At 31.4% G+C, this 14,020-nt stretch overlaps 1 protein-coding gene across 1 annotated transcript in view; it reads left to right on the top strand.

Moving 5' to 3' along the window:
• Positions 1–14,020, top strand: part of LOC106877301 (uncharacterized) — a 449,889-nt gene that overhangs the window by 348,852 nt on the left and 87,017 nt on the right. Inside the window, exons 185-198 of the mRNA XM_089338059.1 lie at positions 528–833; positions 925–1,230; positions 1,729–2,031; positions 2,902–3,204; positions 3,565–3,870; positions 4,456–4,758; positions 5,587–5,892; positions 6,586–6,891; positions 7,182–7,484; positions 8,829–9,134; positions 9,894–10,199; positions 10,671–10,973; positions 11,873–12,178; positions 13,286–13,591. Coding sequence (XP_089194185.1) covers positions 528–833; positions 925–1,230; positions 1,729–2,031; positions 2,902–3,204; positions 3,565–3,870; positions 4,456–4,758; positions 5,587–5,892; positions 6,586–6,891; positions 7,182–7,484; positions 8,829–9,134; positions 9,894–10,199; positions 10,671–10,973; positions 11,873–12,178; positions 13,286–13,591 — 4,269 coding nt within the window. The remainder of the gene's footprint in view (positions 1–527; positions 834–924; positions 1,231–1,728; positions 2,032–2,901; positions 3,205–3,564; positions 3,871–4,455; positions 4,759–5,586; positions 5,893–6,585; positions 6,892–7,181; positions 7,485–8,828; positions 9,135–9,893; positions 10,200–10,670; positions 10,974–11,872; positions 12,179–13,285; positions 13,592–14,020) is intronic.

The raw sequence follows: 14,020 nt of genomic DNA, 5'->3' as shown, positions 1-14,020 counted from the left end.
GTAAGTGGATTTACTTTCTTCTAATATACCAATTGTATTTTGTTATATTTTAGGAAGGTACCAATAATAAACATGCACTGGTTCTATTCGCTTCTTTATTTTTTATTTGGCAAATGGTTAGTCATTTAACCAATTAATTAATTGTTTGATTAACTGTATGATCAATCAATCAATAAGCTAGGTTTGTCATAGTCTATTTGTCGCCAATTGCAACCTCATCAGTCATACACCTTCACTTCTTCATGTCTTTGTCAGGTTTGTCTCTCCCAGACAAATGTATTATCAGACATTGAAATATTACATGGTTATAAAAATGAATTTTTCTTCTTCTGTGTTATAGGAAAATGTAATGCACTTTAACTTCTCAAATCATCCCTAAAGAGAAACTTTGGAAAAGTTGAATGATATTAAAAACTGAAAGTGAAAGTTAGATTTAGATACTATTTTAATAGTCATTAATTAGAAATTACACATTGGCGAAACTTTACTTAATTAACGTACATATATTTTGTTTTCTTTTAAATCAGATAAACCTGGTCCACCAAAAGGTCCTATTAAAATCTTTGATGTCCAAAGAACAGCAATTGGTATATCTTGGAAGTATCCTGAGAGTGATGGCGGTAGTCCAATCACTAACTTCTTAGTTGAAAAGAGACAAAGTGGAAGAGAATATTGGTCTAATGTTGAACAGGTTCCTCATGACATTACCAGTTATATGGTGCAGAACTTGACATCAAATTGTGAATATGAATTTAGGGTCATTGCTATCAACAAATTTGGACACAGTGAACCACTGGTTACAGAAGGTGCAACTTTAGCAAGAAGTCCATTTGGTAAGAATATATAACAATAGTTATTCTCATCTTTGATCTGTTATCTCTTTTATAATAGATATAATACTAAATACTACGTTAATGTTTCCAGATGTACCAGCACGTCCAAGAGGACCATTACAAGTTATTGACGTATCTCATAATTATGTTGATTTACAATGGAAAGCACCAGATACTGATGGAGGCAGTCCAGTCACTAAGTACATTATTGAATTTAAGTCATCATCCCGTTTGAGTTGGCACAAGGCCGGTGAAGTGGATTCAAACACTCTTACATACAGAGTAAATGATCTACTGGAAGGAACTGAGTACTATTTCCGTGTGATTGCTGTCAATGCTGAAGGAGAGAGTCCACCTTTAGAAACATCAGATGCAACAGTTCCCAGAAGGGAAATTGGTAAGGATAATTTGTAATATCTAATAACATTTCAGTTATATCTTAGAAGTTCTTGACAGTTAAGTTATGTGGTAATGTTATAAAAAGTTAAAGTTTTCTTAGTTTATAAATTTCATGATTAGTTATCATTTTTTGACTTTAGCTCTTAGGTATTTGCTTTTGAAATGATTCTCTATATATTGAATCTTAATCTACTTATAAAAATTCTGTAAAAATTAGGTATTCTAAAGGTATTCAGAGGCTGTCAAAATTTATAAAATATGTTGTTCAAACTGAGAGAAAAATAAAGCAAATTATTCAGAGATGTTGAAAGTATATAATAATATATAATATGTTTAGCTGAATTTAGTTACAAGTTTTTAATTATGTAAACATTTTAAAATTATCTAAATTCATACAAAAATATTGTTTATATGTGAATATTTTAAAAGTATGTTTAATAAATTATTACATAGAAAATTTATCTTATTTAATATAATTGCATTTGTTATTCTGCAGAACCTCCTGGACCACCAGCTGAACTTAAACCAACTAGGATTGGAAAGAACTTTGTTGATCTCAGCTGGAAACAACCAAAAGATGATGGTGGTTCAAGAATAACGAAGTATACTCTTAAAAAGAGAAAAGATAGAAAAGATGAATGGCAGCATATTGTCACTTTAGATGCTGTTGAAAAGAGCTGGAAAGTCACTGAACTGGAAGAAAATGTTGGCTACTATTTTTCTGTAGCTGCTGAAAACAAAGCTGGAAGAGGGAAAAACAAAGAGCTTATTGAGGTTATTGTTCCTCAAAAAGAAGCTTGTAAGTTTCCTTTTAGTATATTTTAATATGCTTTTTATGTCATGTAAATACACGACAGTGATCAATTTAAAATAGATATATATAATTTTCTTTGGAAATTCATTTTATATAATATGGCTAGTTCTTTAAGCAATGGTTTCCATCATAGGCAAAAGGCCAAAAATTATGGGAAATATAGTGAATTAACTTGACCTTATAAATGACGAGTACTTACTTTATTGAGCCGAAAATGATAGAGCACACATGTAACTAAATATATTGATAGAACTTTATCTGGTACTCTAACAATTCTGCCAATCCACTTAAACTCTGTCATAAAACCACAAAATTTAAATTTTATTTCTTTATTATAACAATGATCAGAACAAAATTTATATAATTTTTCAGCTAATATATTATTCTTGATGAGAACAAAACTGATATATTATTTTACTAACTGTAGCAGATGTGAGTTGTCAATAATGAAGTCATAATCATCATTTAACCTTCATTTGATTATTCTACTATTGACACACAATTCATATCTACAACTGTTAGTAGAGTCAGTTATGATATTAATATTTATTGGTGCTAAAACATTAACGGATTGCTTATGACAATAAGTAGTGAAAATCTGAAAACTGTAAAGACACCATGAACTAGAAATTAAAAAAAATTTAGTTCAGTGGATAAGATTAGAAATTCAACTGTTAATCTTGCCTACAAGACAAGTGGTTCACATTTTATGAATAGCTAATAACAACGAAACCATTATGGAAGAGTCAATTAAGAAAAGAGTAATTGTTCAAATTTCTCCAACTTACTAAATTAAAAAATGAAATGTGAATGATGTTAATAGTGATAATTATATCATTATTTTTTTCCATACAGCTGTTCCTTCCAGACCAAGAGACTTTGAAATTGTTGATGTGCAGCGCACATCAATCAGTATTAAATGGAAAGAACCTAAAGATGATGGTGGTTCACCCATTACTGGCTACATTGTTGAAAGGAAATATCCAAAATCTAAGGTTTGGAGTCGTGTTGATGAAGTTGATGCATCTACATTGAAAAGCACTTTGACTAACTTATATGAGAAAGCTGAATATATGTTCAGAGTGACTGCTGTTAACAAGATTGGAAACAGTTCACCTCTTGAAAGTGATGGACCAATCGTTGCAAAGAGTCCATTTGGTATGATCATATTATTTTATCATTTAAAATTATATAATCTTCAAATTCTTAATTATAAGTAAAGTAACTGAATACATTCCAGCAGAATTTAAATTGAAACCCTTGGCTATAAATGTGTTAGACAGTTTTGCTAAATTTACCTGGTATCTTAATGTAATCTATGTCAGAATTATATGTATTCTTGACACCATTAATAACACCTGCAATTTCAAAACTAGAATAATTTTCTTTAATTGGTGAGACTACCTTCATTAAACAGCATTTGTATTTTGAAAATGTGTACAAAGTGTTTGACATTTAAAATTCATTTAAATTGTTTGAAAGGATATTTTAAAGTCTTCCTTGCTTTCTAACTTGCAGATATTCCATCTCCACCCATTGGTCCATTGGTTATTGATAACGTAACCCAAAGTACAGCTGACCTGCATTGGAAGGCACCTGAAAGTGATGGTGGTACACCTATCACTAGCTATATCATTGAATATAGAACAATTACCCGAACATCATGGTCAAAGGCTGGAACTGTTGATGCAAAAACTACTACATTTACTGTGGAAGATCTTAGTGTTGACACTGAATATTTCTTCAGAGTCATTGCCACTAATTCTGAAGGCAATAGTGCACCTTTGGAATCCAGAGAAATTACCAAACCAATGAAAAAATTATGTAAGTTTTCAAATATTTTTGTTTTGTTGTAAAACAGTAAATTTATTTTCAGATATATATTTAGTTTGAATTCAAACAGTATACCAGACTCTGTGTTGACAATTTAAATCACACATTCATAAATTTCTTGAAATTATTCTTTCTTCTCTACAAAATAATTTCTGTTGGACTTCCATATTATAGCTTATATTCTATTTAACATTTTACTACTTCTCAACCTTGAATACACTTTATCCATTTAACAATTCTAAATGAAATGTATCAATTTTTGTTTGTTTTTGGCAAAAAGCCTTCAATCTGAAGGAGTGTTCAATTGATTGAATCACTGTCTGGGTCTGAAAGATCAAAGGGAAAAACTTCAATAATACTTTATTTTTTGTGTATGTGGAGTATATGCTTATTGCTTTCATTCCAAAGATTATTAAGTTGTTATCAATATTTGCTTCTTACTTTTTTTACCTTTGATACACAGTTACTCACACATAAACATATACATTTCTTTTTTTGTTTTAGAATTGTTACTTTTCTTTTAGTTTCTTTATAAGTTTAGATATTCAATATTCTTTGATTTTCATATATTTTCAGTACCACCAGGTCCACCAGTGAATTTCGAAGCAAATAGAGTGGGACAGAATTTCGTTGATTTACAATGGAGTACCCCACTCTCGGATGGCGGGTCTGCAATTACAGAATATGTTGTCCAAAAGTCATCACCTAAAAAGGATGACTGGACCAAAGTTGCCTCTGTTTCTTCTTACCAGACTTATTGCCGTGCAAGCAATCTGTCTGAAAATACAGATTATTACTTTTCAGTGGAAGCCGTTAACAAAGTTGGCAAAAGTGAACCATGTGAAATGAAAAATGCAGTAACTACTCAGAAAGGATTGCGTAAGTATTATACATTTTTGATTAATTATGTTATTAGAATAAGATGTTTAGAACTTTGTATTTATATTTTACTACTAGTTAACTTTTATTACATTTTGGAACTTTCTTATGATTTATATAATATTAAAGGCAAGGCTAATCCTTGATCATAAAAATATGTTCATAATTTAATTTAAATGTTAACATATGTTAACATTAGTTACAATGGGACTAGTAGCCAAATCCAATGACTTGGTTATTGACTGTTATTTAATGACTGTTATTTACCACTGCTTTCATTTTGGGAAACTTTTTAAGTTTTTATCAAAGAAATGAGTATTAATCTCATATTTTATTATTAATGACCAAATATGAAAGAAATGATGAAATGAAAATGAGAAAAGAAGACATAAAATTGAAACTTTAGAGAAACTTAAAAGAATCCTTGTATTTCATTGCACAATATTTTAACAGTGTTCTTTGTGACTTAAAATTCCACTGTAGTACTGTAGTTCTTTTCTTTCATAATTGAATTTTTATGATAATAATAATTTTAGTTGTAATGAATATAGAATATAGAAAACAGAATTTATCTTGTATTACTTCATAGCATTTTCTTTTGAATACAACATTATTTGTCTTATTCAGAAATGTTACATTGAATTCCTTTTCTAGTGAAATTTTTCTTGTAGAACAATGCTTAAATATTGTTACTTAGCTGTAATTAATTGTTATTTCTTAAGATCAGTTTGTAATTTATTTAAAGTTATTCTGAATTAAAGATTTAGAATATTTGTATACTTTGATTAAGTGTTTTGTTATTATTATTATTTTTTGCATTAATTTTAGTCTGTCCATCAAGACCTATTGGACCACTTAAAGTTACAAATATTCAACGCAATTCTATGACATTGACATGGAAAGCCCCAGAAGATGATGGTGGTAGTCCTATTACTGGTTACGTTGTTGAAAAGAAAGTTGCTTCAAGTAAATATTGGTCAAAAGTGGATAAAGTGTCTGAAAAGACTCTTTCATTACCTGTAAGTCAACTTGAAGAGAAAACTGAATATCACTTTAGAGTGATTGCAGAAAACAAAATTGGTCAGAGTGAACCTCTGGAGACAAAGGATGCTACTCTAGCAAAGAGTCCATTTGGTAAGAAGCTTTCTACATTTTAAAAACTATTTTCTAATAATAATGATGATGATAATGATAATAAATAATCATTTATTCTGGAAGCACAAGGCCTCAAATTTGGCGGAAGGGATTAAGTCCATTACATCGACCCCAGTGCACAAATGGCACTTTATTATTCATCTGAAAGGATGAAAGGCAAAGTCAACCCTGGCAGAATTTGAACTCAGAACATAACAGTAGACGAAACACGGCTAAACATTTCGCTTGGCATGCAAATGATTCTGTCAGCTTGTTGTCTTAATAATACTGATAATTAACAATCATTAAATTATTATTTAAATTATTAAATATTTATTTAATTAAATATTAAAAAAAAATAAATGCACCTTTTTAAAGCCTAGCCAGGCTCATAGGCCCAGTTTCCCGGTTTCAATGGTGTATGTGTTCCCCAGCTGGATGGGATGCCAGTCCATCGCAGCATTACTCATTTTTGCCAGCTGAGTGGACTGGAGCAATGTGAAATGAAGTGTTTTGCTCAAGAACACAACGGGTCGCCTGGTCCAGGAATCAAAACCACAATCTTACAATCATGATGCTGACACCCTAACCACTAAGCCACGTGCCTCCACAATTAAATATTTATTTATTTAAATATCCTTAATATTTAAATAAAATATTGATGATATCTTATTTACACTTTTGATATTTCAGATGTCCCATCACGACCTATTGGGCCATTAGAAGTAACAGATGTTACCAGTAATTCAGCCAATTTAAGTTGGAAAGCACCAGAAAAAGATGGTGGTAGTCCACTTATTAATTATATCATTGAATACAAATTGGCTTCAAGAACATTCTGGGCTAAAGCAGGCACATGTAATGCAAAATGTACCACTTTCAATGTCACAAATTTGATGGAAGATTCAGACTACTTCTTCCGTGTTATGGCTGTTAATAAAGAAGGACAAAGCTTGCCATTGGAGACTCTTGATTCTACAAGACCAACTAAGAAACTCAGTAAGTCAATATCTTAGAAAATATATACAGATTCAAATTACTTGTAACTTGTTAAAAAGAAAAATACCACACTTATTGTTTTTACTTGTAATTTTACAAAATTTATGCACAATTTTTCAAACTCTCTGTATTAATTTATTAGTTGTTAATAAATAGTAAATATACAATTGCATATTTACTATGTACAAATATATTCAGAGTGGTGAGAAATGTATTTGCATACTTTAGCTTACATAGTCTTTTGTTTTATTGTGGATAGAAAATTTACTTAAAATCATTCATGTTTACAGATGTACCAGATGCTCCAATTTACCTCCGCTCCACAAAGATTGGGTCAGACTATGCTATTTTAGAATGGAAACCACCAATACACGATGGTGGCTCAAGAATTACTCAGTACACGCTTAAAAGGCGAGAATCACCCACTGATGTTGCCACTGATGTTCTTTCCGTTAGTGGACGTGAACATGTTGCAACAGTGAAAGGGCTCAAGCAAAGCATCAACTACTACTTTTCAGTCGTTGCTGAAAATAAAATTGGATCAAGCAAACCATGTGAAGCGGATGATGCAGTGACATTATCAAAACCACTTGGTATGTATTGTTTTTAATAACTAAATGTCACTTATATACAGATGATCTTTTATTTTTAATTTTTTTACTTATTCTATATTTCCAAGAATTTCATTCTTTTGGAATTTCATACCCATCAGTTTATTTCAACTATTAACTTTACAACAAGTGAAGTATTAAGGAGGAATTTCAACCATGTTTTGTGGTCTGCTACCACAACAGCTCTTTTATAGGATCCAGTTAGCTCAGGACATCATCAGGAGGAACCACGTCCGGTTTCGGCCCCTACTCCTCTACCGTTTTGACGTGGTGGGGGCCCTTCCTTTCGGAGGTGTCTTCAGCTCTGGTGTTGAGTGCATGTCTTCTTTCTTCTGTTCCCTGGCTTCTTCGATGCAGCGTCAACGAGTGTCAGCAGCCAACTGACTGTTTTGTCAAATTTCCCTTTAAATACCTGCTGCTAGGCTCCAACAGGCAGCCCCAGCAAGTTGTAATAACTCTGTAATAACTATAGAAGCCTTTCCCCTCTCATATTTATGGGTTTTTCTTAAAACAATTGAATTCTTTCTTGGGCCAAAACATATTCCAGGATTCATTTCTCAAGCCTGAGTAACTTACTTTAAACTAGGAAACTTGTGAAATTAGAAGGAAAACCTTGTGTTAAGTTCTAACTTCTTGTTTTCTGACAAATCATAAAATATTATTGCAGATAATGATATTATTACAATAATCACATTAATATGCTTTATTTTATTAATAAGTTCTAACTGGTTGCATCTTAGTGCACCAGTAAGTATCTCAACCATCCTTTGCAATGCATTGTGTTCCTAGAAAAGACACTCAATAATTGTAAAAAAAAACAAAAAAACAATTTGAGATACATTTAGCTTTAAACTAAGAAGAACGAACTATTTTTATATTTTCTAATGAAATTTGATATAAATGAATAACAGTTGCATAGAATCAGCAAAAAGACTACATTAAACTTGTTTTGCTGCGGGGAGTGGAAAATCCAGCATTTCTGACAGAATCCTTCTGCAGTGAACAGTTGACAAGAGTTTGTTTAAACACTGGATTATCCACTTCCCATGGCAAGTTCATGGTACTTTTTTTTTTTTGTCAATTTCACTATATAATACAAGTCTTGGTGGTGCAGACCAGCACCAGTCTCTTTGGATTCTGTGTGTCTCTCTCTCTCTCTCTCTTTCACACATACACACACACACATACACATTTCCATCTAAAGTAATTATTTCTTCCAAAGCATCTCATTTTGTACCTTAGCTTTTAACAGTAATTTAAAATCATATAAATAATGCTTATAATTTTAAAAACTTCCTAATTACATATTGGATTTCTATTTTAAAGATAAACCGTCAATGCCACGCGGACCACTGAAAGTCATTGATGTCGAAAGAACATCTATTTCGATTGCTTGGAAACATCCAGAAGACGATGGAGGATCTCCGTTGACTGGATTTATTATTGAGAAGAAAGAGGCTAATAGAAAGTACTGGAACCTGGTGGAACAAGTACCACCAGCAGTTACAAGTTATTCTGTTGAAAATCTTACACAGAATACTGAGTATGACTTTAGAGTTATTGCTGTAAATAAAATTGGTCAGAGTGAACCTCTGCATACTGATGGTACCACAATGCCTAAGAGTCCATTCAGTAAGTGTCATTTTGTTTTTGTCTTAACGACTCTAATTTTGCCTCTTCCTCCTCCTCCTCCTCCTCATCATCATCATCATCATTATCATCACTACGACCGCCACCATGACCACCACCACCACCACCATCATCATTGTTGTTTTTACATCTACATTTTTTAATATGCTGAGATGGGTTGGACAAGAATACTTGAGACTATTGGCTACAACCAGATTCCCTACCTGGTTCCAACTGTTATCTGTTTTCAAGTAAAATATATTCTTCCACTGGTCTTTTTTGCATATTGAACCACCAAATTGTGCAGCATGTTGTTTATGCAAAAAGAAATGTTAACACTATCCAAATGATATCAATGCAAATAAGTTGCAAAGACAAACACAAACACTCATGCCCATACATGCATGCACAGACACATGCACGCACACACACACATGATGGGCTTCCATACAGTGTCTGTCTACCAAATGTCATTCACAAATGTCATTCACAAATATTAGCTGACCCATGGTTGTAGAAGATACTTGCTCAAGTAATCACATAGATCAAACTCAAAACTGAGTTGAAAAATGAAATGCTTGACCACACAGCCATGCCTGCACCTTCATGTGAAATATTCTCATGAAAACAAAAATGACTTGTTTTATAAGGGTTAATTACAATTTTTTAAATAATTATTCATCCAAAATTTAATTCGTGCTTACAAATTCAGTTTCTATTTATTTCATTTACAACATATAAAATTTTCTTTTTTATTTCTAGATGTACCAGGACGTCCTAAAGGTCCATTGGAAGTCATTAAAGTTTCCTATGATTACGTGGATCTTGAATGGAGAAATCCTGACAGCGATGGTGGTAGTCCTATTACGAAGTATATAATTGAAGTCAGAAATGCCTCACGCTTAACATGGCATAAATCTTCAGAAGTTGAACCACACATTACTGTAGCCAGAGTTCAAGGCTTAAGTGAAGGAACTGAGTACTACTTCCGTGTGATTGCTGTTAATGCAGAAGGAGAAAGTCCACCCTTAGAAACAACTGAGACAACAAAACCAACTAGGGAAATAGGTAAATATTTTCAATTTGCATTTTGAATTAGAATATTTTCCTATCGATATTGTTATATCAAAACAAATTTAAAGTGCAATACATAACTTAAAATTTTAAATGTACTTGTACAAAAAAATAATTTTGGTCTTTGCTAGATTTGTGGCCAAAATTAACAATTAATATTTTTGTTAGAATTACAATTTTTTCTTATAATTATTTCCTTTGAGAAAATATTTGCAATTTAACTTCCATTTTATTTGTAACCTTTTTAAAATCATGTCTTCATTTGCATCTTAAAATTAAAAAGAAAATTTTTTCTAACTTCAACTTTGACTAATTTGAAAATAATCTGTGTATTGTGATTTTATAATCACTATTTAAATAATCTGTTATGGATCTGTTTTTTATGTAAATTATTTTTTCATAGAAGTTAATGTTTTTTTTAAAAATTTGATGTTGACCACTATTTTGTTATTTTTATTTGTGCAGTTCCTCCAGGACCTCCTATCAACTTACATGCTACTAAGATTGGCTGTGACTTTGTGCAACTTGAATGGCGACCACCAAGAGATGATGGTGGCAGCAAGATTACAAGATATATTGTACAACAGAAGAAAAATCGCACTGATGACTGGACTCGTGTTACATCAGTGGATGGTGTGGACACATCTAATCTCGTTACCAGTTTGAAAGAAGGCACTCCTTACTACTTCAGTGTTTTTGCTGAAAATAAAGCTGGACCTGGAAAACTCTGTGAAACTACAGATGCTATTGTGCCAACCCGGGAAATGAGTAAGTAACACAATTCCAAAAATATTTTAACATCTCTAGCCTTAGACATAAACTAATAGCAATCTATCACCTTTTAAATTTTAAATAATAAAAATTGAAGGATTGCCCTTTGGAGTGATACTCTGTTCAATAGTAGGCCTCCTCTGGAAAACCATTTCTGTTTGCACATTTTAATTATCTACAAAACTATCTGGAGGAAGGCACAGGTGGAATTTTTGTTAACCAGAACCCATTGTTTCACAAGCAGTAAAGTAAATTCTGCTACAGGCAGCCCACGGACAAAAGGTGGTGTTAAACTTGAAGACTCATTAAAATATAACAGTAAGCACTATATTTATTTATCATGTCATCAATACTGATGATGTGGTGTTACCTATGCTGAGCAGTTTAATTTTAGAGTAATCAGCTACAGAAGTCATTTTTTTTCCATCTGAGTTAATTCTCTGCATAGGAATATGGTACAAATTTCCAAAATACAAGATTAGGCAAAATAAAACAAAAAAATGATTTTATTTTAAATATATTTTGTTTTACTAAAGTCATCGTAAACCTACATATTACTTGAAATTTATTAATTAAATTTGAATTGTTAACTTGAAAGACTTACATCACCAGTAGTTTACATTTAGCCAAGATATGTTCCTTTAAAAGAGTTAAAGACCAAGAAATAAAATCTCATCTACAAATTAATTAAGTTTAATTAGTATATTTTAAATTGTGAATATTTAAAATTAAAAATCAAGATCTATATTCTAATTAAAATAGAATTAATTTGTCATTAAGTTACCTTTATAGCAAATTATATACCTTCATAAAGGTATAGGTTATGGCTAGAATTTATGTTCCTCCTTGATTGGGACAAGAGCTAAGAAGTTGAATCATGTTCTTTTCTATTTTAGGTGTTCCTTCTGCACCAACTGGACCTCTTGATATCATTGATGTACAACGAACTTCCATCACAATCAAATGGAAGTCACCTAAGAATGATGGTGGCACACCAATTGTTGGTTACATAGTAGAGAAAAAGCATCCATCATCATTCCTTTGGAATAGAATGGAACAAGTTACAGCAAATACCTTGCAGTATTGCTGTGAAAAGCTGTTTGAGAAAACTGAATATTTGTTCCGAGTTATTGCTGTAAACAATGTTGGAGAGAGTGTTCCTCTGGAAGATGAGGGAGCAACATTAGCACGAAGTCCTCGTGGTAATTAATATTCAATTTAAAAATAAATTTTCTTTGGAAATTAAAAAGTTGATATATGTACAAATTAAAATAAGAAGTTTGTGTGAAACTAAGAATTTGCATAAAACATTAATGTCTTTCATTTTTAACACAGTTCATTCCACAACGTTTAGCTTATAACTTGGGGATTTTTGATGATGTGATTGTTTACATTACAATGACATTGTGAAGAAGCCAAATCTGGCCAGTTTTGACATAAATATGGGTAAAATATTTTGGACTAGATATGGCTGATCTAAATTCTAAAGGATTAAAGCTGGAAAAGGAAGGGAACTAACAACTTGCCTCTTAATCAAGTAGATTCAATTTTCCAGGAAACAATTTGCAATTTCCTGAAATTATTTTCCCTTGCCTTTGGAAGTTACTTAAGAATTACTGTTAGGTTTTTGTTTACTTTCTCCAGTTTAGATGCCAATTTCGATTCATTAAGAGGTTTTTTTGCATACATCAGTCAGTAAATTACCATCTACCTGAATATTACAACAGTGTGATGTATAGACACTGTTCCCTTTTGTTCACAATATGTTTCACAAAATAAGAAACCAGCAGATTGATTTGCAAACTATTGTTATTTAATTCTATATTGCAACAACATTTTATAAACAAACTTTGGAAGCATCGAATGTGTTTGGTATTTTACAGACAAGAAAGTAAATTTCAAATGCAGTAGAGCTGTGAAAACAGCAGAAAGATATTGGGTACTTTTACCTTTATAAGACAAAAATAGTTTTTCCATTTTATAAGGGTAAAATACCCAATCTTTCTGTTGTTTATACAGCTATGCTGCATTCAAAATTTACATTTTTGTCTCTATGTATTGTTATTTTGTTTTCTACTTAAACTTTTACAATGCTGAAGAACCCAACAACATGTTAAATACTTCTTTAAGTTTTCCCTCTACTTCTATAATCTATTTTCTAGCAAGTATTTTTTAATTTTCAAATATTTACTCATTGTTCAGTTATGGTATAAATAACAAACATAATATGAAATAAATAAATGTGTACATACCTTTTGATAAATTGAACTTTATTTCTATTAAAATTATTTAACTATACAACTTTTCAGATGTTCCATCTCCTCCTGTTGGCCCATTAATAATTGATGGAGTCACAGAGCATACAGCAGATCTTGAATGGAAACCTTCCGAAAAAGATGGTGGCTCTCCTATTACAGGTTATCTGATTGAATATAGATCAGTAACCCGAAGCACCTGGTCTAAAGCAGGTACAGTTGATGCACATACAACTAAATTTACTGCTAAAGACCTGATCCCAGGAACAGAATACTATTTCCGTGTAATAGCCGTGAACTCTGAAGGAAACAGTCGACCTCTTGAATCGAAAGAACTAATAAAACCAATGAAGAAATTAAGTAAGTTACTTAATTACAATATTTCAGATATATATGGCTTCTTAAAAAATGAGAGGAAACTGTATTAGATTTTCTGTCTTTTTTCCTGTATCTTTGTATAACTAGTTATCCTGTATAAGTAGCTGAAGGTTCATTAAATCAAATATTTTTACTGACTGGACATTGTACCTCTAGTAAAGCTACTCAGTTGTCTGAGTTGAGTAATAAGAATTATTATAATATTGACATCTTGTATATGATACAGTACTCATAAACTTAGAAAATTTAAGAAGTGGATCAATGTAAAACATAGGGTTTATACTAATGCAATGAAGTTTAGAAATGTTTCTACAACTGTAACATTTTAAGGCATTATAATGTCTTAAAATTGTTTACTTTTTTTTTAAAGTTTACCTAATTTTTTATTTGCATTTCAATATTTAACTGAAT

Source organism: Octopus bimaculoides, chromosome 2 (genome assembly GCF_046866305.1).
Source record: "Octopus bimaculoides isolate indiv1 chromosome 2, ASM4686630v1, whole genome shotgun sequence".
In the NCBI taxonomy this organism is placed as follows: Eukaryota; Metazoa; Mollusca; class Cephalopoda; order Octopoda; family Octopodidae; genus Octopus; species Octopus bimaculoides.
This window is presented reverse-complemented; position numbering and strand designations above follow the sequence as displayed.